The sequence below is a fragment of the Crassostrea angulata genome, chromosome 4 (assembly GCF_025612915.1).
Source record: "Crassostrea angulata isolate pt1a10 chromosome 4, ASM2561291v2, whole genome shotgun sequence".
NCBI classification, from domain to species: domain Eukaryota; kingdom Metazoa; phylum Mollusca; class Bivalvia; order Ostreida; family Ostreidae; genus Magallana; species Magallana angulata.
The window spans coordinates 41,992,814-42,020,812 of record NC_069114.1 but is presented as its reverse complement, the minus strand read 5'-3'; the positions used below and the strand labels follow the sequence as shown (position 1 = coordinate 42,020,812).

The 27,999-nt window shown below is 32.8% G+C and overlaps 2 protein-coding genes across 3 annotated transcripts; both read right to left on the bottom strand.

Annotated features, from left to right (window-relative positions):
• Positions 1-11: 11 nt before the first annotated feature.
• Positions 12-17,121, bottom strand: LOC128180396 (transcription factor Dp-1-like). Of its 2 annotated transcripts, XM_052848483.1 has the most exons (12): positions 16,717-17,121; positions 15,782-15,909; positions 9,736-9,799; positions 8,650-8,735; positions 8,211-8,344; positions 7,704-7,869; positions 3,860-4,003; positions 3,524-3,592; positions 3,090-3,238; positions 2,770-2,936; positions 2,358-2,433; positions 12-2,042 (listed from the first exon to the last, which is right to left on the bottom strand). In XM_052848483.1, exons 1-12 carry the CDS (start codon positions 16,760-16,762, stop codon positions 1,841-1,843), a joined length of 1,431 nt encoding a protein of 476 aa, XP_052704443.1. In that variant the 5' UTR covers positions 16,763-17,121; the 3' UTR covers positions 12-1,840. The 2 variants fall into 2 exon arrangements, with proteins under 2 accessions (XP_052704443.1, XP_052704444.1); XM_052848484.1 differs by lacking the exons at positions 15,782-15,909; positions 16,717-17,121 and adding an exon at positions 11,165-11,711.
• A 5,398-nt stretch (positions 17,122-22,519) lies between these two features.
• Positions 22,520-25,587, bottom strand: LOC128180847 (ER membrane protein complex subunit 5-like). The gene is made up of 4 exons (XM_052849005.1): positions 25,463-25,587; positions 24,574-24,626; positions 23,724-23,827; positions 22,520-23,419 (listed from the first exon to the last, which is right to left on the bottom strand). Exons 1-4 carry the CDS (start codon positions 25,533-25,535, stop codon positions 23,317-23,319), a joined length of 333 nt encoding a protein of 110 aa, XP_052704965.1. The 5' UTR covers positions 25,536-25,587; the 3' UTR covers positions 22,520-23,316.
• Positions 25,588-27,999: the final 2,412 nt, after the last annotated feature.

Sequence of the window (27,999 nt, the reverse complement as noted above, 5' to 3'; positions counted from 1 at the left end):
TGACCTAAAAATGTAGCAACAAAGATTTGTACACTAAATGTGTACTCAGAATCAACCAGCAACTTAAAAATAGTTTTAAAAATACACTTACTTCATAATATCTACTTGATCACAGATAGATAACACTCACTTCAAGTAATTACAGATTTTGAACAATTTTTTTTTTTCTTTCCTGTCCTCCCAAATACGGTATTTGTTAGTTACTTTTTCAGGTAAATTTCAACAAATATTGTCATATCTGAGGAAAAACTGAACTTGTTCAATAAGAAGAAGAGGGAAAGAAAAATCAAAGAATCACATGTTCTAGGCTTCCAACTATCTACTTTCATTCTAAAAATATGAAAAACTGAAACTCAAAAAGATTAGTATAAATCCACTGCTCTTTCACTACAGAAATTAAGGATAAAATAATCGCACAGCACTACTGATAACCTATGTAATTAAAGGGTTACTGTACACAAGACGAATAGTAACCAAACAGACATTACAACTAGTTGACTATGTACAAAACAAGATGTAAATACCCACATAATATATACACTATGCATATACACATACCAAAAAGTAGAAAATCATGCACACAGTTCGCATAAACTAAATACAGTGTAGTTATATAGGGACTAAAAAAGACACACAACATAAATAATAACTTGAATTAAATTGGATGATATGACGATTATGTGACTGACATGAAATCTGGAACACTTTTAAGGGAACACTTAACCACATTGTGTATAAAATCAGCACTTCTACACTCTGTACATCTTTGTGTTATGTTTCATTATTGGTATGCAATACTTTTGTGTTTGTAGTTTAATACAACCTGGCAGTTTCTTGTGTTTCTGCTGAATAGTGAGACAAGTGAATGTAAAGTCATGAACACAAACTTCAATGTTTTGTGTAGATCTTCCTACTTTATGATGTAAAATATTTCAAAGCATTTTACAATGGCACCATTTTACATAATCAGGAAAGGGTTTTTTATGTGAAGAATGATTAATCAGTGTATAGTGCATGTATTTGCTGTGAATATTACAGTTAAAGAATATTCTACTAATCTTAAGGCGCAGATAATTTTGCAACCTGGAATCTATAAGCATAATGTAATGAGTTATGGATTTGAAACAAACACAAGCTCCACGAATCATGTTGCCTCCAAATACTCCAAGTTTATCACAGTCAGATACCACACAATGATTATCAACCCCTGCCATTCAAACATATAACAATAACCAAGTACAAGTAAAATCTTCCAGGCCACAACGGGAAATGACAAGTCTGGCTACTGTACATGGTGTAACGAACACACTAGGTTATAATATCTAACACCTGGGATTTCCATGAGAATTGAGAGACTATGACATCATATACGTATTCAATTATATCCACACAGGTTCCATGCAAAACAACAACTCAAGAATCAAAATATATATATATATAAATGAAAAAAAAAAATGAAATGTAACATTACATCAAAAGCTGGAAGGAAAAAAATCATCTTGATTCAAGAGAAGAAATACACTGGAAAGTGCAGTAAATAAATGCAAGATACATTTGATAATTATATCATGATGTGAGGCTGGAATCATAAAGCATCTTCATGTCTGAAAGATCCACAATGCTGCTTTACATTTGTCTGCTGCCACTTCTTCTCTTTGACTGTATCTCTTGGCCAGCACTAAAGTAGCTTCCGTTTACCAAGTTCTGCCTTGACAGGCTTGCAGAGATATTGTTTCTCTCCTAGAATAAAACTCTTGTGCACCGCAGAGTCCAGATATCTGCCTCTCGGAACTTCCGATTTGAACAGAATCCATTATCTCCGACATATTCACAGGGTTGATTAACTCATGTCTACCGGACTAGACCTGTCTGTGTCACTGTCATCTGAAAAGTCCTCAGACGGGGTTTCTGTGGCCCGCGAGTGTATGTCCGAGTGAGAGCCCATATTAGAGTCTTGTGAATATATATTGGCCACCTCAATGTCCATGTCGTTGCTACTACTCCCTGAAGATTGGACGGAAGGTTGGGCTGGGACTTTATACCTGGAAAAATAAATTGATTATTATTTTCCCCTTCAAGTCACTAGCACAAACATATTTAACACTTCTGTATACATGATAATACACCAAAGATTAATTTGAATCCATTTATAAAATCTTAAGATTTGGTGCATTTCAAACAGGGATACATTATAGAAGGAAGTATTCTAACATTACAGAAGCAATTTTATTTTACATTTTTAAAATGGTGGGGACATTTTGGGGAAATGCAATTAAGCACAAGTAACAACAATTTAAATTGTTAAACAACTAAAAATTTGTTTATTTGCACTCAATATAAAGTATTAAATCTGTTACCTGGAAGACCCTTCTTCTGCTGACATAGGTCTGATACCACTTGGACCAGAGTTTGCCATTCCACCATTGGCTAAGTCTACAATAACAAATAATAGATTATACACAACACATAGTATAAACAAAAAATCAGAATTCTAAACCTTATTTTACTGATTAGGGAGATTTCTGCAGCTTGTTCATGCTACTAGTATATTTCTTTAATGTTTTTACATACATCTTTTTCAACCCCCCAAATTGGAAGAATGTATATTGTCAAATAATAGTTTTTAGTGCATGTAATTCAGGCAAAGACAAATATACATCTGAAAGTTGTTCAGAGTCAATTTTTAGGCATCATAAATATTTCTAAGTACAAAAAAAAATCTGCGTTCTTAATTTATTCTTGTCTGAAATACAATAGTAGTTGACTCACCTATCACATATGGTTCTAAAGCTCTGGGGACCATTTTAATAGCTCGGGTGACATCCTTAGGATTACACTGACCCTTCTCTAGACCAAGGGCCATCCCCATTCTCTTCAACACCTCAATATCATCATGAATTTCAAAGGTGTTGTCAAAGTTGAATAAATATTCATATCTACAAGCACATTTATATAAAAATCAAATTCACTTGCTACTGAACAGAATCCAAATACTACTAGCATTTCAGGATTAGATATGTAATTTTAAGTTTGAACAAATCAAAAAATTCAACTATTAAAATAATACATTACAAAGTCAAAACTCATACTTGTCATTGGATATGGAACAGTCAATGACTGTCTTTTTGCTGGTGTTGACAATAATGAAAGGCAGTTGTATTGCTGAGTTCTGTGGAGGGGGTCCCTGTGTGGTTTCCAGTTCTCGGTTTCTTATCACAAGGTTCTTGAATGCAATTTGCTGTTAATAAAAGCAAAACACAGACTGTAAAGTTGTAAACATATTACATTTGGTAATGTATTCTATTTAGCATTTTTAGGTGGATGGCAGCTTCACTTAATCAAGCATACAGCTAATGCCATGCATTATGTATATAAATAGGAACATTCAGAAATTTGCCAAATCAAATCCAGGTTTATTCAGTGAAAAATTAATTTCCTCACTAACTACAATACAATTACAGTAGTTAAGATTCAGGAGCATTATGAAGAGAATGAATTGATTATGTCTATATATATCAATTACCTGTAGAATAAGCTCCTGCAGCTGTTGGGTTTTGTGTTTGATTCTCTCTAGCCTTTTTTGTTTTTCAATCTGTAAAAAAATATTTCAATTTTCAAGCTTTATTCATAACTTGACTCTTAATTTCAAAACATTAACGAGTTTCAAAATAATTATTAAATATTAATACACAATTTTTTCAATAACATTTTATTAGTTATAAACTTGTTTTAATTAATTCATACTTCATACATAAATAGTACTTATCAGTTTTTCTACAAATTATGTTGTTCATATTCAGCATTTTCCACTAATCTTCAATATTTTCTTGTGATTTTTTTATTCTTAACAAAACCCTACCTCCAAGTTTTGGCACTCTTGAGCTGAGTTTGTAGGCAATCCTATCCATTTGATTTCTTTTTTTTCTTTAGAAATGATATTCATTGCCATCAATACATTTAAGGCATCGTATACTCTTCTCCTTATGTTCTTCTGGTCATAAGCCTGAAAGTTTAAATGAAAAAAAATATAAAAATGCATAAAATAAGCATAAAATGATAAGCAACATAAGATATCATGTCTGGTACCGTATTTTCCCGACGACTCGTCGAATTGCTCACTTTTAGCCAAAATTTTAACAAAATCCTACGATTCGTCGATTCAGACCATACGTCGATCTTATCACTTCAAAATGACGTATAAAACTGCAGTAACATTATCAGTGTATGATGCCACGATGTCCCCGATATTGCTACCAATTATTATTAATGATTAACATTTAAACAATTACGCTTTATACTTATGCATCATATTTTCAAATACCGGCAACATCTACAAAGTTGCTTGCATTTTAAACAATTCCCGATATCGCGTGTTATGCAAAACTGAACTTACTTTGTCAGAAATATTTTATTCCCAAGCATTAAAATAATTATCAACTCTGACTATCGCCAGTGTATTCACCATTACGTAACCAGCCACCTGTTGACTCGGCGCGTGGTCAATGTTTGTTTAACAATTTACGGTGTCATAGGCATGCACCTGTCTCGTGTCAGACTTCAAAGGGGGATCTCAAGTGCAGAAAGCTTAGCAATTTCTATGATTTGATGAAACTTGTTTACTTTGTATCCAGTAATACAGTTACACGCTATTGTTTTACATAGACACTGTTAGAAATATATCGATCATTTGTACGACTTGATAATGACGATATACGACATACATACATTTCCTAAAAAATTTATCTAACAATAATCAAGGAATTGGACAATAATTAATCAATGAACAATAATCACTCTTATAACGGTAGTCCTTATATACACAGGGAGTGAAATTGCCGTAAAGATCTCAGCCAAAGGGCAAGATTATTAACACAACCGGTGTCAGCCTATTGTATAAACAGTATAGTATTGATAATTGCCGATTACGTATTTTAAGATTGAATTTGACCATAAAATATTTCTGATTTATACTTTCCACTAACAACTCTTTACTAATAAAATAATTAAATTTAAAAAACATCTCCCTGACCTACTGCAATATTTTCTTCCATTCAAATTTGGTTTCAATTTTACTGCGCAGTTATCTTCCTACTAGTGATACATAGAACCATGTGACGATGTGTTTATAAAAACGGAACGGTAAAACTTTTAATTGATTAAAGACAATGTAACATTTTTTAATAACTGTTGTTATTATTATGTATTTAAGGGTTAACAGATGAGTGAAAATGATAATTATTAAAGATGAACAGTGAATTCAACAACGTAATTTTCAATCACACAGCCAACTCAAGATGATTAAAACCAAGATTTTTAATGCTATTTTTAAAGGGTACCTGCAGCCCAGCCGATGTGAAACATATGTTAAAGAGTTTATTTACCAAAATTTAATGCAAAAAACCGCATCGAAATCGGTGCAATAATAACGGAGTTACGCCTCCTCAAAGTGGCTATTTTTACCTGCTTTGGGAAATCTAATCAAGAGAAAACAGAATTAGGCGATAACGAGGCTTCAGCGGAAGTGACGTCACGGGGTCAACAGGAGGGAAATTTCCTTACAAAGCTATACAAATTAAATTAAATTTTTCAGCCAAAATGATTGATATAGGTCTGATGTTTTGACGTATCTTGTTATTTTAAGTATTGTAGGTATAGAAATTTGTATCCGTTATTATTTTATTACAATCAGATTTCTTTTTAAAGGATTTTAAAATTTGTTATTCTCGTCGCCTTTTTATCGATGAATACGATATCTTAAAACGCTTACATGGGCTGATTATGTTCATTATTCATTTTTTGATTACATAATTTCCTTTCACACACGAGTGATTCGAGACAATGACACAGGTAAACAGGTAAACGAAGCCACTGCACCAGACACACGTGTATCTGGGGTATGTATACACAAGGTACACGAGTCTGGTGAACAAAGAGAGAGTTTCACACCTCTAGACTGGTAAATTGATTTGTGTATAATTAGCTACTCAATTGTTAAAAGATAAAACAGAAAAATAAATTAGACTGTGTAAAATCAAGCATTCGTCAGCTAAAACATGTGTATAGTCCGTCAATCAGTGCATGATACTATTAAATATTAAACTAATGTTCGAAGTAAATGACTTTACTGTTACTTATTTAATCACTTAAATAATGACCAAATTTACAATTCAGCAATTGAAACCTTTTTTTATAAGATCAAGTAATTATTTCGGAAGTTATTACGTTGGTCTTTACAATTTCTTATTTAATAAAGTGCAACTTTCTTTCAAGCGCTATGGTCAGTAATTAAACGCTTTAAATAACTCCGTATAGCTTAAATTGTAATACTGACAACGAATTATTTTGAAATCTGAATAAACTGGAACATTTTGACAAAGGATGTAAATAAATGTAAAAATTCCATTATCGTATTTTTAAAAGAACACGAGACAGACTTAATCATGCAGCCATCTTGGACTTTCGCATTGATCCGTTTATAATCCCGTGTTTGTTTGTTAAAGAATGCATACTATTTTGATTTTTATTGGTCCGAAATCAATATTATTGAATAATCGGGCGACATAATTTGTAATTTTATGCCTTATACGAGGAATAGACCCCGAGTTACCTTTTACGGAATATCATTATATGTATTATCAATATTATTAATCAGTTAATAATGTCATTGAGAAAGCATTCGAAAGAATGACATTATTAACAAAATATGTTTCTTATAACAATAATGCTTTTATTAATTGTCATTTTGCTACATATGGTGTGCATTTATATGTAAAACGTTACACATTTGACGAAATTCATGAAGCAAGCAATTGTCCGAATTCGTCATTTTTGTTCGATAAAATACGGGTTAAACTCAAACAACAGTATAATTAGTCATCCAGTGTTGATAAGGAAATAAAACAACAGAAAAAAATGTTCATATTTCGATAAAACAGTACAAGAAAACGAACCGATATTCCTGTTTCTCATACAGCGGCGTTGACCCCGTGACGTCACAGTTCATCTCGCGCCAAATCGGCTTGATTCAAAACTCGTTCAGGTGTGAAATCGGGTTTTCCCCAAATATCTCGAAAACTACTTATGCGATCGCTGTAAGATTTTCAGGATGATATTTTTACACATAGATCTCCATTATATCAAAAATTGACGGGCACTGCAGGTACCCTTTAACAATTTTCTGACCTCGAGCCTACGACAAGTCGATCAAGACGATAAGTCGAGTGCTCTGCTTCAGAGCAAAAAAAATACCGACTAATCGTCGGAAAAATATGGTATTTGTTTTCTATGGAAAAATGAAGTAAATATTTAAATGACACCTGTTTTGTATTATTGTGAAACCCACCACATGTTTTAATTTAGTTCAAACATCTACATCCTTGAAATGAAACTGATTCCGCAGGTGTGTAATTTGGTGAAAGTTTGTAACTTTCAAGTGGATGAAAAATTATTTCGCTTTTTTGATGCCAGAAAATCAGTTCAAGCAGTTTTCAGTTTATAGATTAATAAATAATTTCATTTGATCAAACTTCATATAATTTCAAACAATTTGTTTTGTAGCAGATGTACACACGCACATCACTGGTTTTTTACTTAATCAGCATCATAAAATAGCAATTTATTATTATTCATAAATAAATTTTCAGCAATAACTTTTATAGTTTACACCAAATCTTAAGTTTTCAAAGGATCCAATTAATTCATACCTGATCAGAGGGGGAAGTCAAGTTTCGTGGGTCACTGAATTCTGCCACTAGTTCATCGGCCACTTCATTGTAGGACGTCACTCCTTTCCTTTGAACCTTTTCACACACTTTCATGGAGAAATGCCGCAGCCCCTTACCACCCTTTTCACCTTTCTTTCCCCTTTTCCTGGAGAAACAAAACATGAAAATGAGTCGACATGTACAAATGCTTTTTATTAAACATTTTTGTGAAAAAGTAAAATAATGTCAGTAAATTGCTAATTTAACACAAGAAATGAATATCCGCATAAATTGCGTGAAGCACCTCTCACAGATCTTAAAGTCTCTTCATTAATTTTCTATTAAACAATAATGAAATCATAATAAGAGTTTGACCTTTGTGATTTCATATTTTTGCAACTGAACACAAAATGGCCAAATTGTGAAATGATGTATTCACTTAAAATAAGGAATTCAGAACACCGAAGCTTAACATTATTTTAAGTACCAGAACAGATAGATACTGACCCAAACCCATCATCAGCTTCTATTGTGAAATCTGATGCCCTCTTCTGTGCTGCTCCACTCCTCCAGGAGATGTCTATAGGGATCATTGGTTGTCTGGGACTACTAATAGTCTGTATAACCTGTTGGGCTGTGAGCTGGAATAGTGGACATATTCATTGGTCACTTGTCAATCATCAACAATACATCTACATGTTATTTTTTTATAAGACCAATATTTGGTTAACACTTACTCAATCAACTATCAAATCTTCATATATTTATAAATTATCTCTTAAAAAATTTTATCAATTCTTAAATTCTTCTTGAGATGACATATTTCAAATGGTATGCAGTAAATTAAATTTAAATTAACAAATTAATAGTGAACATGATATATTCAATGGGGATATCTGTAAAACTTTATTATCTGTCTATTTTTTCCATCTAACAAATATGGTACCTGTTTTGGAAGAATTGTGTGCTCTTTCAGTGGAGACATTTTTGCTGGAGATGTAGTTGATATTGGCACAGCAACCAACTGCACTGCTGCACATGAAAAAAAACCACATAATCTATTAAACAGCTAGTCCCAAGATACACCGTTTTCATTCAACAAGAGGCCGACAGGCCTTGACGACCTCTTGAGTACCATAGCCCTTAGATGGACCTGTCAGGGAGTCCCATGTTTTCATTTTGAAATTCATTCTGAAGTCTAAATATATCTCAAATATATATATATATATATATATATATATATATATATATATATATATATATATATATATATATATATATATATATATATATATATATATATATATATATATATATATGGAGGTAAAGAAGATTTTGTATTATTTAATCAATTTCCCTATATGGCCATATTATTATTTGCCCCGATTTAAGGCTAGAACACCTGACCTAGGGGCCATGAATTTCACAATTTAGGTAGAGGGCTTCATTGACATTATAACCATGCTTTTAGTTTTATACAAACACATATGGGAGTAGAGAGGAATATTTTCTCAGATTTAATCAATTTTTATAAATGGTTACGTTAGCCCCCTTCTAGGGCCTGAACCCCTGACCCATGAATTCACAATTTTGATAGAGGGCTTCATGGACATTATAACTATGCATTTAGGTTTTTTTCCAATATGTGTGGGAGTAGATAAGAAGATTTTTGAATTTTTTTTATATATTTTTTTCATATTAAGCACCGACCCATAAGCATGAGGCCCTGGGGTTGGTAAGGTCATAAGTTTCACAATTAAGATTTCTCTTATCCTAGAAATGCTTAAAATTGGTAACAATTGGCCTTATAGTTTTCAAGAAGTCAAAAATGTTAAATTGTTAGTGTATGTCAAGTGATGACATACGAAGACCAATTGCAATAGGTCATGAGTAGCTCTACTCATGTGACCTTAAAAGCCATCACTACAACAGACGCCCCCTCCCAAAAAAAAAAAATTATAAAAACTTTCTACTTGAAGAAAATATGTTCCCCCTCTTATGGCTTGTAAAATTTAAGAACTTCAAAATTTACCTTTCCCACCAGCTTGGACAGTCTGAAAGCCTGCAATTTCTCCATTAGCGTCAAGCAACCCAGCCTGCAAACAAAGAAGGTAAAAAGTAAGATTGAAGACTAACACCATCTCTTGTCATCTGAAATAAATTTTTAGTATTCAATGACGTATTGAATGCCGTTTTGTAATTTCACCTAATGGAGCAGCATCTGTTCATGCCGTAACCTTTATGACCCATTAACTTTCACTTTTTTCATTTGTCAATGGTATTTAAATTTACTCCACCTTGTGCTTATTATTCTGTTAAAACACCTGCTTGACAAAATGCATGCGTTTGCAAATTGAGCACAGGTACCACCTGCATATTTTCACTGTGACAGTAAGCCTTCAATAGACACTCGAAATACACTGAGAAGCTAGGTTTATTATTCAAAACATTATACAAGCACCAACACACCCAACTGTAACAGCCAATGACTGGAAAATTCAATCAATTGAACCATTTCTCATAATCTACAGTTCCTGTGGGGAGCACACACCTCTGGTCTTTAAATATTATGCAAGTTTTTATTCCAAAAGATGATTTAAGATTACACTCATTCATTTGAGGACATTATGGTTTTGTATATCTTTTGATCCTTGAGTGTGCTAAACTTCTCAAGTACTGTATCTTTTCTTTAGTTTTCCTGTCATTGCATATCTTCAAGTTACAAATTATTTTCAGAAATTACATATCACTCTGGAAAAACCTAAATTCAACAACCCACACAAAAAATCTTTAACAGCAGAGCAAAATAGTAAATACTTGATAAAACGGTATTATCTAAACTAGTACACATTCATTTACAATGCCAACTAATACCAGTGTTTACAAAATGAAGTTAAAATCTAACAATCTTATGCAAATTCATTCATCCAAACAAACAAAGTCAAACCAAACAGTCTCAACTGTTTGTGCATGCATGGTCTGTATATTTACCGGCTAGTTTTAATGGTATACTTATCATAGATTAAGCTACTTGTATAGATCCTGTCCATAATAAACTACTCCTACACCTATTCAACAGGAACCCACATATTATTGGACATCTTATAATATTAGGGTGCAATCTTATTCAGTATAAAGTTTTACAATTAATGCAAACTTTGCCAATAATAGAAAGTTTTAAAATCTAATTCCAATATAAGTCAATAACTTAATGATATCCACTTTAAAAATATGAAATCCAAGGTAAGAACAAACCAAAATGTTGTGACAAAAACTTTAATTCCCCTTTAAGAAAATGGGTTTCCTGCTTAACTAGAATTCCAACAGTTCTCTAATCTTTAATCAGTATTATGGCAAAACTGTAAATTTCAGAAGAAAGGATGTCAACATGACCCAGTTCATAAACAACCTAATTCAAAACAAAAGGAACATGAAAACAAGGCATGTTACAGAAGTTGTACCTCTTCTTGCACAAGCATTTCTTTCCCTCCTTATGTCAATCCAAATGAATTCCCATGTGAAGGCATGTGCTTCCACAAACAACAAAGAAGCCTCAACTTCAGAGGCGACCAGCAGTGTCACCTATAGTCTGTTTCAGTTTGCCCCCTGATCCATAACACTTCCTATCTAGGTCAACTATCCAACACACACATTACCGTTAGGAGCAAGTTTATTGCTTCTTTTAAAAAATTTTGCCACCCTGCCATTAAGGCCTGTCTTTCTAATTAACAAACAAAATGAGTTTTAACAAACTACTTCTATTCATATTTTTTGTTTCATTTCTTGTTCCTTATAAGAAGATATGGACTAATGACAAAGGAAGCCAGGCATGGGTTGTAATGATTCAAAACAGCTGTATGTAAATAAAGCAAGGTTGACTGAATCTCTATGAGAATGGCTTAGCTAAGCATTGTTACTAGAATGAAAAAAAAACCATGAGTGATAATTATATCACACCTAAATTTAAGATATTTTAAAAGTATCTTAAATTATTAAATAATAAATGAATTGTATTGCCATCAACATATATAATTTAACTGTTATATAGTTTTTGTTGGTGATTGAGCAATGAACTTGACGTCATCAGCATGCACATGTACCTTTTCAGATAAGACTAGTTCAATGAAGGCCAGTGCCATTAATTGGTTCATTATTCTGATCCACTTAAAATATTCATAATTCAGCTCATATTTCATATTCCACTGTCCTATTCAGGCATTTCGAGAATACTGTGTCACATCAATGTAAAAGAATCAAACCACCAGCAATAAAACGAAGCATGCACAAGTGACAAGATCAATATCTTAGATCTTCCTCAATTTTTGGCTTAAACTCTTTCACAGTCCACAAAGTTTCAAACATGTACTCTTTTGACCAAAATTTATCAGAGATGACTGGTGTCTAAATACATCAGCAATCACTAGAAGCATATTTGGTCCTTATCTTATACACCTAAACATATCCACAGCCACTTTTTTTGGACATCTTGTCTGTGGATTTTTTCTTATGGTACCATAAAATCTGTACTTACACATGTACTTGCAAACATGCACAAAATAACATTTTCAAATCTGTATTTATGGTACTTGTTCTTAACAAAACATTGGTCAAGAGAAACATCTACATTCTAACCAAGAAAATAGAATACAATGTACTAGTGCAGGGCTCTACATTAACTTTTTCCCAATTGTCCATTTGGACAAGTGGCTGAGACATTTACTTGTCCGAACCTTTACTTGTCTGAAAATTTTTCTATATTTAAGATCAAATATTGTCAACTTGAAAACTACAGTTCTGTATTACTAAAATAAAGTCCTTTATTATTGATTATTCTTGCTATAATTAATAACCTGACTTTTCAAATGGAAATTTAAAGTATCGTTAATAAATATATTTGTTGCATGTAAGATTAAACATGATTTGTCAGCTGTAGCTTTGTCATGGCAAATTTTACAAGACATTTTAGCATCAGATTTAACTGTTTGTTATCTGCTATTGCATTCTAAGCTGTTTTTTAAGCTAAACATGTAAAGTCATCAAAGTCTATCAATGATTCCTCCAAAAATTATTTTTCTTTCCATAATCCTTTATCTTTACTACCTTTTGTTACTTTGTCCTTCTAAACGTGTGTTTGGTCCGGTGAATCAAAACTTTGTAAGAAATAAGATCCACACCTTTACATTTCAATAATGAAAGTTGTTTGAAATTAGTGAACTTCAATCCCGATCAAGAGTATCTCAATTTCATTGATATTTGATGTTTGGATCGAAATTCAAAATAGCTAATCAATAAACTTATAACAAAACTACGGATAAACTAATCACAAAACTTTTTTTAATTCTGGAGACTTCTTTACATAAAAATGCACTTGCCCAGTCGGACAAGTGGCCATTGCTCAATATTCACCTGTCCATATCTTTTTTCAACTGGCACAGGACAAGCGTTAATGTCGAGCCCTGTAGTGTTAACTTCATGATTTCTGTTGGCCAGTGAGGCTTACGGTGTTAAAGTGGGTAAATGCATCTTTTTATGTTTTGTTTTAAAGAAAGAAAAATAATTTGATTACCGGGTACATCTGTTTTTACAACTATCATGGCATTAGTAGCTTCTAGACAGTAAGACTACACTGTAGAATGCACACAAAACTCAGTTTTCAAAAGGTTAAACTAATTAAGCAGCCACTATAGCTACTTGGGTAAAAATAAACAAATATTTCTTTCCATGTGTTCATATTGTTTTTGTTTGATATGAGCAGTTGGTATCCTTAATTAACTGGAAAATATTAAAGGCTGCATTTGCAAGTTATATTTGTTGTCAAACCAAAGCATAAAACACAACACGTACAATGCTATCTCTTTGGGGTGTGTCTTTTCCTTTTCCACTACCAGAGTTTAACATGTTTGAAATCACAACAAGAGAAAAGCTGTCAATGTGACAGCAAACCGGGTTTTCTTTTATGTGAACTGTATCCATAATCCTATCAACACGTATCCAGTGAAATGGAGTACCCTATATGCATCATTTTGCCAAAAAATGACTAAGTTCAAAAGCTGGTATTTTTTTCATAAATTATCAGAAATCAAAATCCTAGCAATATGCACACCTCTGATATATGTACAATTGATCTGCAAAAGAACAACTTCCAATCTTGAGAACTGTAGGAGGAGTTATCCGTACAATGAGGGTACCCTATATGCAATATTTTGCCAAAAAATGACTAAGTTCAAAAGCTGGTATTTTTTTCATAAATTATCAGAAATCAAAATCCTAGCAATATGCACACCTCTGATATATGAACAATTGATCTGCAAAAGAACAACTTCCTATCTTGAAAACTGTAGGAGGAGTTATCCGTACAATGAGGGTACCCTATATGCAATATTTTGCCAAAAATTGACTATGTTCAAAAGCTGGTATTTTTTTCATAAATTATCAGAAATCAAAATCCTAGCAATATGCACACCTCTGATATATGTACAATTGATCTGCAAAAGAACAACTTCCTATCTTAAAAACTGTAGGAGGAGTTATCCGTACAATGAGGGTACCCTATATCCAAAATTTTGCCAAAAAATGACTAAGTTCAAAATCTGGTATTTTTTCGATAAATTATCGGAAATCAAAATCCTTGCAATATGCACACCTCTGATATATGTACAATTGATCTGCAAAAGAACAACTTCCTATCTTGAAAACTTTAGGAGGAGTTATCCGTACAATGAGGGTACCCTTTTGGCAGCCGCCCGCCCGCCTGCCCACCCGCCCACCATTTTCACCATTTTAATAACCGGATTTTTCCGTTGGAAAACCCGGTTAAAAATCCAAATAATTTGGCTTTATTTGGGATTGAAAATAATGCAGGGTTCTAGACTGCAGATGGTCATCCGCCAGACCATCAGCCATTTCCCAATAAAAATTGCAGAAAAAATACACTAAAGCAGCCAAAATTGCTTATATTTTAATTAAATAATGATCAGAAATAATGAACGGTCATATTCACTTTGTAACAGCCAGTTGCGGTTTGACCATTTATATCCGTTAATTATGTTTGTCGACTTTTGCAGCTCATTTTTAGACAGCCAATGTAATTTGCGTATTTATTCTTGATCTTCTCTTACTGTTTAGACGATATCTAGCGACATCTTCAAAGAGTAATAACTGAAAATAATGCCACCAGAGAGAGAGATGGTCCTTTATGAGCAACGAACATTTTAAGAATTTAGGATTAACAAGTCAGATATCTTCACCTATACCTACAAATGAGGATGGTAGTGAAGAAACAGAACTAGAGATGAAAGGAGTCACGAAAATTTCAAACAGCATGGCTCAGCCCATACCCAGGTGGGTAAAGTTTAAGCAGACATATACATTAAATTTTACGCATGGTACCCAAAATAAAGAAACACCTGGTCAATTGACGAAAATCAGGATAAATGGAGATATTTATGTTAACTTTGATTTTTTAAGTGCATTACACATCTTTAACACAAAGACAGCCAAATGATGCTATGAGTAAAGTTTGCTTGAAATGGGCCAAGTGGTTCAAGAAAAGAAGATGAAAATGTGAAAAGTATGACACTGCCAAAACAGAGGCAGGAAAACTTTGTCAATGATTAGAATAGCTCATTTGGGCCTTCAAATCATCTGAGCTAATTAAAACAATCAGGACAGCCTACTATTGCATCAATATTAAAAGATGCCTTGCAAAACAAGCTGTATCTGTCTTGTCTACTTTAGTTGGGCCTAAAAAAAAAAATAGTGTGTTTAGGGTAACACTGATGAAAAAATTAGGTTAGGTAGGTGGGGATTTTTTTTTATTTTATCTATTTTTTTGCCTGAATCCTAAGAATGTTTGTTTGTTTCATATTTAAAAATGTATTTTTTATTGGAAATAAGTTAAAATTCACAGTCGAATAGAATCAGGCATCTAAAAATGGTAGGATCGGGCCATTTTTGCAGGTTAGGTCAGGTTACCCGAAACACACAACTTTTTTTTTTTAAACCTAGGGAAAAGGGTATGGTTGTGGTGATTTTTGGAGATGTAACTGGTGTTGCCAAAGCACACACACACACATTACCTCTTTTGCGACTGGTTCCAGCCCGCTGTCTTTGTAGAAGCGTACAATATCCTGCCTGATCTCCGTTCCATTCCCTGCTGACTTTCCTGGAGTACCAGGCATTATCTTCACTGGGCTCCCACCTTGAACTGCAACATAAACTATTTATTATAGCCGGATACACTTTTATACAGCCAGTTTAATGTAGTCTAAGGAATGATTATTGATGTCACACAGCTTTCTGTTTAATTTTCGTCATAGAACACACTTAATTTTTGCTTAATCTGACAGCATAGAAATGCCAAAACAGTCTTTGACAAATTTCAAAGGATATCCATTGTTTAGATACAAGTTCTCAAATCAAGTTCACTTTTATTGGCTGCATGTACATTATAGTCTAAGCACATTGTGATACCTAAAATTGTCTCATGTTTTGTTTACAGAATTCTACTGAAGTGCGACCAGTTCTCGCCGAGTACCATTTCTCGCCAGTACATTGTGACGTCCTTCTACCAACACATAAAATTATAGACAAAAAATGACATCACAATGTACTGGCAAGAAGTGTCGCAAGCAAGTATAGCTGCCCTATCAAATTGTTTTCTCCACGACTGATGATAAATACAATAACCATTATACATCCTTGCGTTGCTTTATATGCCAACATAAATTAACATAGCTTAAGAAATATAATTTTATATAAACAAGGATGAAAACTCTTAAAAGTTAGCATAAAAACATCACCAACATATATAATTTTTTTACCCAACTTACTGACTGAACAATACACAATACTGGGCATGTAAAAACTAAAGAGCACAATAACATATAATCAAGTGACAATCACATGTTGAAATAAGGAGAGATAATAGAAGTATGTTGAGGGCTTGCTATGCTACTCTATGTCATGACAGGTGGTGCTAAAACGGAAGTGGGATACACTAGGGGAGCATTACCATCGTCAACCCACAAACTAGCGAGGGTCGTGTTGGAATTCGCCATCGTAAAACGCCAAAAATCTCAATCCGAATCGGTAGAATACTCCACCGCTGTCTCGGCGGTTAGAGTGGATCGCTGTGTCCGTGGCTAGTTTTCCCGAAGTTCTCAACTTCTTTAAAATCCCAATGACAAAATGGCGTCCATTGAAATATCGGAACCCTATTCCGAAGTTGTAAACAAATAAACAGTATTTGAATCCCTTGATTGTCCGTAGTTCAAAGCCATTGTCGATGGTATTGATAAGAGTCATACATGCTTGTTGCTACATACACACTGATGATTAATAAATTTTGAAACAATACCGTACTTTCAATTAAATCGGCTATTCTAGCAAAACGAGCTTGGCGGCGATGAAGACCGAAATGAAATGATTGGTTGAAGTACACACGTGGCGTTACAATGCGACTGCGCAATGGCATACTATTGACAACCTTTAGAGATAATATTGGACAAAGTTACTGAAATTTCAAAGAGTTTTAGCAATAACATTTCCATGGTCCTTATTTATTAAATAGTTTTTTTAATCATTTTGATGCTGGATATTCTAACGCGTTAGAGAAGTGTAAAGGAGTGTTCATCATTATTTTTTTAATATATCTGAATGTACAAAATATTTATATCTAGGCCCTATTAAAAACTATCAATTAATCCACGTTTACCATTTCCAAACTACGTTAACTGAGATAATATTGTTAAGTGAAATATATGTTTATTGTGGGGCAGATTTATAAAAAAAACGATCAAGTTATTCACAGTGCAAAGGTAAAATTAAAAGTATAAAAACTAATTAATTCTTTAAACTATTATAATTCAAAAATATAGATTTTTTATATTTTTGCACACGAACAGGTCCAGCAAGAAAGCCCATATATACATGTATAGGTACGATGCATGAATGATCGATGAGATTCAGAATGTGTGTGCTAAAATATTCCTTTTAATATATGATGCCCCGTTCCATACCCTGTCTTACTTTATTCTACAATTCCATGTTTAGTAAAAGTTATTAACTTCAAAATATTTAATGAATAATAACAATTTTTTTTAAACATGCACATTTTTAAGCACATAACACAACAGAATTTTATTAAAAAATTCCCCGTCAGACCTAACTTAGTACAATTTAAAAAAAAATGTTATTTACGAACGCCGAATATTTAAAAAAAAGAAAGAAAAATACGGTGGGTCGTTTTTCTTTCCATTGTTTTTAAATACTACACGTAGATCAAAAATAATTAATCAAAAAGTATTTACGGAATATTCGTTATATTACAGGTACATGAGCAATGCAAGTTAGAAATTGTTTGACTATTCTGTCGGCTTAATTACACGTATCGTCTGTATGTATGCATAACATTTAAAAACAAATATGCTTATGAAAGGGTAAATGTAATTTTAGGGCCGTTACGTACTAAGAGGAAATACAAGTAATGTCATATGCTATGCACCGCGATTCTTACTGGCGCTGTATTGTATATCTTTATCAAAATTCTAATTTGAATTAACATTTTGATTAATTTTCGTTGAACACCTAACAACATATTGATGTTTTTAGCATGATAAATACGTGACATCGCCGCGTCATGAATTTACGTCTTTTTAAAGGTTTGTATATTTGAATACATTATATACAAACTTCGAAATTTGAAAAAGCTCCAAACAACAAAATGTTTTGAAACAGATATAATATACTTTTTCTATCTGTTTTAAAAATTGGGGAACGCTACCGTGCATTTCAGATATATCTACGCAATGCCTTTTGTCTTTAGCTGCAGAACTGTAGCTCTCCGGGAAAAAAAAATATTGTCAATATTTTTTTTCCCGGAGAGCTACAGTTCTGCTGCTATTTTGTCTTTAGATCAAGGAATAAAAAGGCTGGACATGCGAATAGTGATACGATGCACCTTTGCTTCGATGGATAGAAATCACAGGAAAATGAACTGGAATTGATATATCAACCTTAAATATTGAGAGCTAGTGAACAGGGCACCCTTAAAAGCATATATATCATATTAATAAATAAATTAGATAGAAAGAAGACATCCGCTCTGAAGGAGAGTTAAGGCTAGTTTCTTGCATAATGAGCTATATTATAAAGCTACGTTTATGACTTCTTGAAGAGACCTCGACAAACTGATTGAACAAGGAATGAATTCAATATTTATTTGTTTTATACGATATAAAATGGTTTGGGGCAGTTTACGCTTTATAAACCGCAAAGCGGTTTATAAAAAAGCGTAAACTGTTTCAAACCATTTTATATCGTATAAAACTAATAAATATTGAATTCATTGCTTATAATTTAATTTTTTTTCTCTTCATTGTAGATAAAAACGGTCATTTGACCTTTAAAATGGCGTAAAATTGTACAAAATTCTAACGTAACGTCAGGCGTATTGATACATCTTTGACGTTAGTCTTAATATGACGTAGGCAACATTCTTTTTACGATATAAAATATTTTTTTTTGCCAATCAGAAAGCGCGTTACAACCAGAATTAAATTTTAATACCCCCCCCCCCCAAAAAAAAATATAAAAAGAGCATCGTGGCCAAATTGTTTAGAGTATAAATTATGATATTCTACAAGAAGGCTAATAATCTACCTCGCTAGCGTGCGGCGACTAGCCTTACCTCATGCTCTACACAAAATATATTATCTTCAGAAATAATTATGACATTACATTAAAATTTTCAGATTTGAACTGATATAGGTAGATATCCCAGAGCACGAATTTTTGTCACTTTACGCCAATTAAATATTTTTTACGATTTTATCGTTTCTGTGATATTACTGGGGCTTTTGCATATGACACGCCAAATTCAGTCGATACACTAGGTTTATCGGCTGTTAACTATAGTTTACGGATCGTAAACTATAGTTACCGACGTTAATCTGTATTTCACATCTGTAAACTATAGTTAACGCGATAATCTATGTTTCACATCTGTAAACTATAGTTAACACTGAATACAATCATTTGCGGTTGTTAAACATAGTTTATATGATAAATAGGGTTTTATAATCAGTAAATTACGGTTTACAAATCTAAAGCACGCCAAATGCACATAAATTAGCAAATCATAGTTTCACAGTCGATAAACTATGTTTATAGGCTGTTAACTATAGTTTACGGATCCTAAATTATAGTTACCGACGTTAATCTATATTTCACATCTGTAAACTATAGTTTACAAATGCAAATCTATGTTTTTCTGTCTGGAAATACACGTTAACAATAGATTTTGCTGATAAATAGAGATTCACATATGTAAACTATAGTTTACAATCGGTAACTATAGTTTAGAGTGGATATAGTTTCACGATTGTGAAACTATATTTATCAGATAAACTATGTTTTACAATCGTTAATTTGCATTCGTGAACTATAGTTTAGAGTTGTTAATCATAGTTTCACAATGGTGAAACTATATTTATCAGATAAACTATGTTTTACAATCGTAAATGATTGTTTTCAGTGTTAACTATAGTTAACAGATGTTAAACATAGATTATCGCGTTAACTATAGTTTACATACGTGAAATATAGATTAACGTCGTTAACTATAATTTTCGATCCGTAAACTAAAGTTAACAGTCGATAAACCTAGTTTATCGACTGTGAAACTATGTTTAGCTCATTTTTATGAATTTGTCTGATAAATGCAGTTTCACGATTTGTGAAACTATAATTAACAACTCTTAACTATAGTTTACGATTGCAAATTATTATTAAAAATTGTGAATCTATATTTATCAGCAAAATCTATTGTTAACGTTTTTTACAGATAGATAAAATATGATTATTATTCGTAAATTATAGTTTACATTCGTGAAATATAGTTTCACAGATGTAAACTATAGTTATTGAATCGTTAACTATAGTTTAGGATCCGTAAACTATAGTTAACAGCTGATAAACCTAGTTTATCGACTGTGAAACTATGTTAAGCTCATTTTTGTGAATTTGGCGTGCCATATTTGCACCAACCCTCGTATTTCTTTATTGGATTGGTCTTCATAACTGTTGTTGGTGTGTAAATTACCATTTTAATTAAAAAAGGTAAACAACTATTTTATACCACATTTAAAAAACTGACAAAAGGACATGCAGATTTGGCGTTTGCAGGTTCCCCAGATGGAACAGGTTCCTGCCTTTCGGTCGCGATGATTTAAATATAGCGTAGCTGACTGGACATTACTAACCACACAGATAATGGGGGAACAGGCTGTGTTTTATACAAGAAAATCCTTATGATAATTCTTCATCAGCTATAACAATTACCTCTTTTATGTAATTTGCAGAAGTCTTTTTTGTGATTTCTAAAAAAATTTCATAGTTCACAAAATTCTCATAATTTTTGGCATGTTAAGGTTCTCCAGACCTTTGGGAAAAGTTCTGCGTACAAGCCCGAACTTCTAAAGTACTTAAAGACATGGATTTCTAGTATGCGTTCGACCATCAACTTTTAAAATTGTACTGCTGTTCATGAAAAACAAAAGTCCCTGAGTATTTGAACTCGGAACCTGCGGGTTAGAGATCGAAGCTTCACCCATTGCGCTACAGCGATAGACACCAAAATTTGGTGATATAAACTGTTTCATTATGGATTAAAATCGCTACGTTGTTACGTAGTCATAAAAAGTAGAAGTCACGGGGTCGAGGATCCTTAATGAGATATATATTAAAAATATGATCGCGAAAAAAAAGACAATTGCGAAAAAACAGATATTGGATAGTTTGGAATTAAGGGAGTAATAGAAATTTTGCGCATTGATAATCTTCTCATGAAACTGAAGAGATGCATGACTTACACGCAGTTCTAGTTCCATTCAGGCCTAACTTCTTCCTGATCCCAGGGAAAGATGCATTATTGCTACATGTAATTAAGAGTATAATAACAGCTGTCTTTAATCTGGCCCAGTTCTGAAAAATTATATCCTAAATCAGAAAATGACAACAGTACTGTTATAATCATGTTAACAAGCTGCGTCAGTATGGCATACATCTTCAACGGTCAGCTATATATATAATACTGTAGAACTGTTTATAAGTATAAGAGGGTTTATACACTGTATAGGGTTTGTCTATTACCCAATGCAATCCACCGAATATATTCAATAACACATACATGTAGATCTATTTAAATTAGATTAACTACCTATTAATTCCAACATAACAATTAACGCCAATCATAAACAAAAGTACTGATGTACTGGAAGCCGGGCTTTTTGATGTCCAGCTGTGCATACTGTATATAATAAGATTGGTAAACATTGAAATAATGTAAAAAGGTGTGGAATGGTATCATAATATATACTAAAGTAGTTAATGGACTTCCATTTACACGGTGTATGTTCCCAAAATGCAGCACGTATATGTCTTTAAAATACATGTATGTATTGAATAAAACAACAAATAAATTTCCTTGCTAAATTTATTTAATTCAAAAACAAAAATCTAAAAAGACTTGACAAAGGTGAGATAACTCTTTGGGTGACTATTTGGTGTGGCGAAAGCTTTTACTTTGATGCCGTTTGGTTTCTCGTTTACTTTTTAAGTTGTGTTACTTGTAGTAACATTGGGAATTAGCCTGCCTAAAGCCAGAATCCTGCTTTCAGCTAAGCCCGCCTAAAAATCAACCAGTATTTCAAAACTCAAAAGTCAGGAAATTTCACATGTTGGCAGGATTGAATAACATACTAAAGGGGTACCATTTTGTGCCCCAATGGGCCAAAAATAACAATAAAAACCCAAAATTGTTTTCAACAATTTTATTCGTGCATTGACATTTTACAGTTTCTCTCTCTCTCTCTCTCTCTCTCTCTCTCATATGAATCACTAGCTTGTACACATATTCAAACAGGCATACAGTTGTATATCAACAAATAATGCAATTTCTTTCATAACAAGCTATTTGCCTAACTAAGATATTTGTTTCATTTATAAACATAAATTCTACATCACAATGATTTTTAGTACCAATCTTCATGATGTTTTTGTTTTCTATAAGAAATAAATTTGATAGCTACCAAATTTATACAACTATAAACTAGGTTGGAACTATTTATCATTCTAAATAAACCGTTCTTCAGTTTATAAAGCATAAACTGTGTTGGTAGCTATCAAATTTATTCTTAAATATTGAAACATGTTAAAAAATACATCTTAATACATTTAATTTTCTTTTCAAACATATCATCAAATACCTATGACACATCCAATAAGTCTACATGCCAGTATTCTGATAATACCTGAATGACACAACAATGATCACCTAAAAGATCCTATGTCAAAATTTAATGCAACAAAAAGATGAAAGTTAAACATCATGCATGGTCCATCTTCCTCTTATTTAACAATGCAATTTATATGGTCATTGATAAAAATGGTTAAAAAAATACCTATGACCTTCCAATACACTGTTGTACATGTATGTGTACAAACATATGTAATACAGATGTCTCAAAGAAATTGGATGCATGCCCATCTTACTGGTCTTTCAGTTTAACATTCTTTGGGATAATTGACATTTGATTGTTTAGAGTCTCTTCCATCAGCTGTCCTCCTCCTCCTCCTCCTCCTTTCTGTAGTTAATGGCCATCCCTCTGTGGCAGAACGAGTAGAAAGCTTGTCTGTTACCCAACATGTCCCAAGTCCTACAAAGATAAACATGATTATCTTACTGTATTCGGGGAAAAATTTGCCCCTGTTTAATTTTTGCCCCTTTAGCCCTCGTTGTCAGTGGGCAAATTCTGATGTCTTAAAATATTTCCCTATTATATGACTTTGTTTGGGCAAATTCAAGATGAAGCAAAACCATTTGCAAATGTAGAAGGGCAAAAATAATCCTGTATACAGTATCACATTTATCATATCACACCACTGAACTGAAATACATGTATCTGAGAGTTCTGTAAAATCACCTCCAACATCATTTACACGTAAGGTGCCTGAACTTACTTGGACTCCAGCTCTGCACTGGCACAGATTTCTCTGAAGGATCCTGCCACATGGACCACACCATAACAGGTTAAAATCAGTCCAAAGAAACACTGAACTATAATCTAATGGAACAGAAATTCACCGTTAGTGCATGTTAAATACCATTACATATGACTTACCGGTACATTATATAATAAAGGGTTTAAGGTAGAAATACAAACTTCTGTTATAATATGATTAATTCATTCCTAACTCTCTGATTGACAAATATTCAGCAAAATCTAGAAAAAAATGGAACATAGTATTAACCTGCACATAACCTAGGGGGTCAATATAATATTTAAGTTTTTTCTACATTGGACTAAAACTAGATTGTGATTTTCCAAATGTTACAATTGGTTATCATTATTCATGATTTACAATGAAATATCTTGTTTCTCAATTTATTGAGCTATGGCTATGATGAAGTTTCTTTGCTTGATAACACTCAATTTGAAATGTCTAAATCAATTCATCTCTGAATCATACTAAAACAATTATTGCTGTTTTTGAGGTCAATACGATGATTTTTAGCTGCCAAGAAGTACAATATTCACCTAGCCAAAGGCGAGGTGAATATTGTATTTCAAGAGAGGCTAAATCATTATACTGACCTCAAAAACAGCAATAGTTGTATAATACTAACTTCTGCTGACATTACCTTTACTATATGTTTTAGTAATGCATGTTCTCATAAACAAGGCTACATGGCAATTTTAACTTGTCATGCTGGAAAAACAGAGGTACCAGTAACTCTCAGCATAATATTTGTCATACAATACCTATCCATTGCATAGCTAACTAAAAATCAAATTTGTGCTCCTCTTACATCAATTGGTAATATGGTGAACTCCTGCTCCGTCAACCGAAGATATGTTCTATCTGAAATCATAAAGGAAACACTCAATAATTCAACATGACATTGCCCTTATACTATTTACCATGGTATTTTGTTGTCCTAGCTCAATTCACATAACATGACGTTGCCCTGTCATGATTTCAAAATAGCTCTGTTGTGCTATGACTTGTTTAGTTAAATTTCATGGGTTCACGCATTAACACATTTTGTAAAATCATGCTAGCGTGATGGAGTGCATCAGCAAATTGTGTGAGGTGATGTTAGCAGAAAAGAGCTTTGTTTTAATTGAATAGGCGCAACAACTCATGTGTGAAGTTGTGTTAGCTGACAACTTTAGTTGATTGAAGTTAGGTGAAATTTACACTCTGTTGAATGACCTCACAAGAGCATTTGAGTAATAGTTGTGTCAGAGCAAATAAATGTTATGTGAAGTTGTTTTAAAATCTGTACAATTCATAAATGCGGCTTATGCCCGAGGATCAAAACATTATTTATTCATTAGAATTCTGAGCTATTAATGGATATCGTATAATTCAAGAAAATATGCTTCATTAACTGCCAATATCTTGTGACAAGGTACCACGACGTGCTGTGTGACATACTGACAACGCTACTCCATTTCCCCCTCTTTTTTTTTTTTTTTTACTGCAAATGGCCCTCTACGGAAAACATATCAACCCATTGAAAATGTCAACTTTTCTACTGAGAATAAAATTCTGCCAATTTTGACAAGGCAGTATAGTCTAACAGTATAATAATTGTCATTAGTAAATTATTCAGTTCTATAAAATAAATTACACAATTTCCACGTTTATAACACTTTGATCACACATATAGCAACCATTCAGATTTGTCTTACGTTGTGTGGCAGAATATGCGGCATGTAACATAGCTGCGAGGCCGAAAAATACACATAATTTGGAGAAATCCATAACGTTGATTTTACCGGAAGTTGAACATGTGCCGGAATAGGGGTTGGGTAAAAAGCGTAAACACAGTGACCCAGGTTACTTTTAGCTTTATGTATGTATGTATTACCACTATTACGCAAGTTCCAAGATACCTTTAGTAATAGGATATACCCTGGCAATAAATAGAGACATAAATAACGTAATAATGTCTCTGGCTATAAATGAATGCACGGTTTTAAGGTCAAGATCTAGTAAATGAAAGGTACAAACAGGTTTATGAAATTCAAGACATAACTTTTTTTTAGTAATGCTCTATATCATAGGGTGTACCGGGGCTTAAGTTTTTGGTAAACACAATGAAAAATCATATTTCAAACAACCATTTTTATGAAATATGAAGGATTAAAGGAACAAATATCGGAGTTTTGGTTATTTTTGACTAATGAAATATGTCAAGATGGCTTACTGTCTCTCCAAAAATGGCATTAAACAAGCTTTTGACTTCCTCTTTAAAATGATCTCAAATTGAATATAGGTACCGGGATTACTTTTCCCGTGATTAAATATAGAATGTCTAAATATTGTTTTATTTTGTACATAATTCTGTAAACTACGTTAAAAGATTCATTAAATCAATTATGACGTCATAATGGTTCTAGCACAAAAACACACTCTAGAATCATTTACTTACGAAAGCCCATTGAGCTCATTTTCGTAGGTAAAAAAAATATTTCTTTCGCGAATAAACGCGAAACTTTCGCGATATAACGCGTTACTTTCGCGAATAAACGCGAAACTTTCGCGAATAAACGCGTTACTTTCGCGAATAAACGCGCGCGAAACTTAAATATAAATATTGTTATTTCATAGAAGAACCCTATGAAGAATTATTACTGAAAACAAATATATCAAGTTAAATAAAACAAAATGATATTTTATAAAGATGTAAATGAATTAGATTTAACCTTATACAAATTAACATCAATTCAAACGTAGGAAATCTTTAAAATCTTAGTATTGATTTTCAAAGGACATAATGCATCGCGCTTCTCACATTCTTATGGGCGCTGTATTATTGAAAATGAGGCAGCAACTTATTTCAATTATACATGTAACAATTTTAATTCGAATTAAACGTTTTATTAAGTATCATTTTAGAATTTAAAGGATATAATTGTTTAAAACGTTACAATATATTGTATATCGCTGCGACATAACTTAATTTTTATGTTTAAGTTTTATGTCTAGTTTAATATCAGAAAGATAAGTCAAGCTGTGAATAGAAATTTTCAAGCTTTTGTTCAAATCTAGATGACGTAAATTCGTCCTCCAAACTTATCACATATGTCATTTGAAAATTAATACTAAAATTTTAAAGGTTGAATTTATATCAATTTAATAAGAAAAAGATCATCAATGAATGCCTGTTCGAACACAGAGTCGGCGAACAACTGAAAATCGTAAATATGATGCCCAAATTTATTATCTACTTTGGACATATAACATATAAAAATGTTATAAAGTTTATTCAGATTTATTAATACCTATATGCAAAAAAGATAATTTTGTCTTCATAAATCAACCAAACACGGATATTAGAATAATATTGAATAATAAGTATTTTATGGTATGAAACTTAAAATGTGTTTGTTTTCAATCGTTTTTTATCATAAGGGTTCTGTTTGAAATGACAATATTTATATAATGGTTTCGCATTTATTCGCGAAACTAACGCGTTTATTCGCGAAGGTTACGCGTTATATCGCGAAAGTTTCGCGTTTATTCGCGAAACTAACGCGTTATATTGCGAAAGTTACGCGTTTATTCGCGAAAGTTTCGCGTTTATTCGCGAAAGTTTCGCGTTTATTCGCGATAAAAATATTTTTTTACCTACGAAAATGAGCTCAATGGGCTTTCATATTTACTAAATGCAGTACAACCAAATTCAGTTTCTGTCGCATATGAGGATGACATCTTTGCATATTTTTTTTCTCAAGTTTTACATAAAACTAGAGCTCAGAGGTAAGTTACCTGGCTGAAGTTACATTTATAAGTCTTAAAAAAAGGCAAATTTCTTTAATCTCTGAATACAATTTCAAATTTATTTGTTTCTTTTTTAAATAAATGATCCAGTTGTAAAAAAGCCAAATCTCTAACTATAGTCACTTTAACGCTGCTTGGTCCGATTTTTTGGTTGTTACAGTTTCAAATAATTTTCCATACAAACTATATATATACATGTACATACAAACTGAAGCTGGGAGTATCATTGCAGGATTAAGTTGTACCTCATCAACACAAAACATGTTAATAGGTATACTCCTGCGTGTTCAGCAGACTGGAGAGAGCGCTCCCGAGCGCTCGCCAAAAGTTGTGTTGCGGGTAGCTAGCCTATAGGGAATTTTGGCGACGCTCGCTCTGTTAAACACGTCCCCGAAGTGTACGTGTTGAGCAGAGTTGGTCCTCGCGTGAGCGCGATCGCCTA

Bases quoted from the DNA above. Each gene is read 5' to 3' on its own strand.
- LOC128180396 (XM_052848483.1), bottom strand. From the start codon at position 16,762: ATGGCGAATTCCAACACGACCCTCGCTAGTTTGTGGGTTGACGATG. The intron at 8,345-8,649 runs GTACCATATTTG...CCACTATTCCAG, and splicing joins ACACAATTCTTCCAAAACAG to CTCACAGCCCAACAGGTTAT. The intron at 4,004-7,703 runs GTATGAATTAAT...TTAAACTTTCAG, and splicing joins TGACTTCCCCCTCTGATCAG to GCTTATGACCAGAAGAACAT.
- LOC128180847 (XM_052849005.1), bottom strand. From the start codon at position 25,535: ATGGATTTCTCCAAATTATGTGTATTTTTCGGCCTCGCAGCTATGTTA. The intron at 24,627-25,462 runs GTAAGACAAATC...TTATGATTTCAG, and splicing joins CGCATATTCTGCCACACAAC to ATAGAACATATCTTCGGTTG. The intron at 23,828-24,573 runs GTAAGAGGAGCA...CTGTTCCATTAG, and splicing joins TCACCATATTACCAATTGAT to ATTATAGTTCAGTGTTTCTT.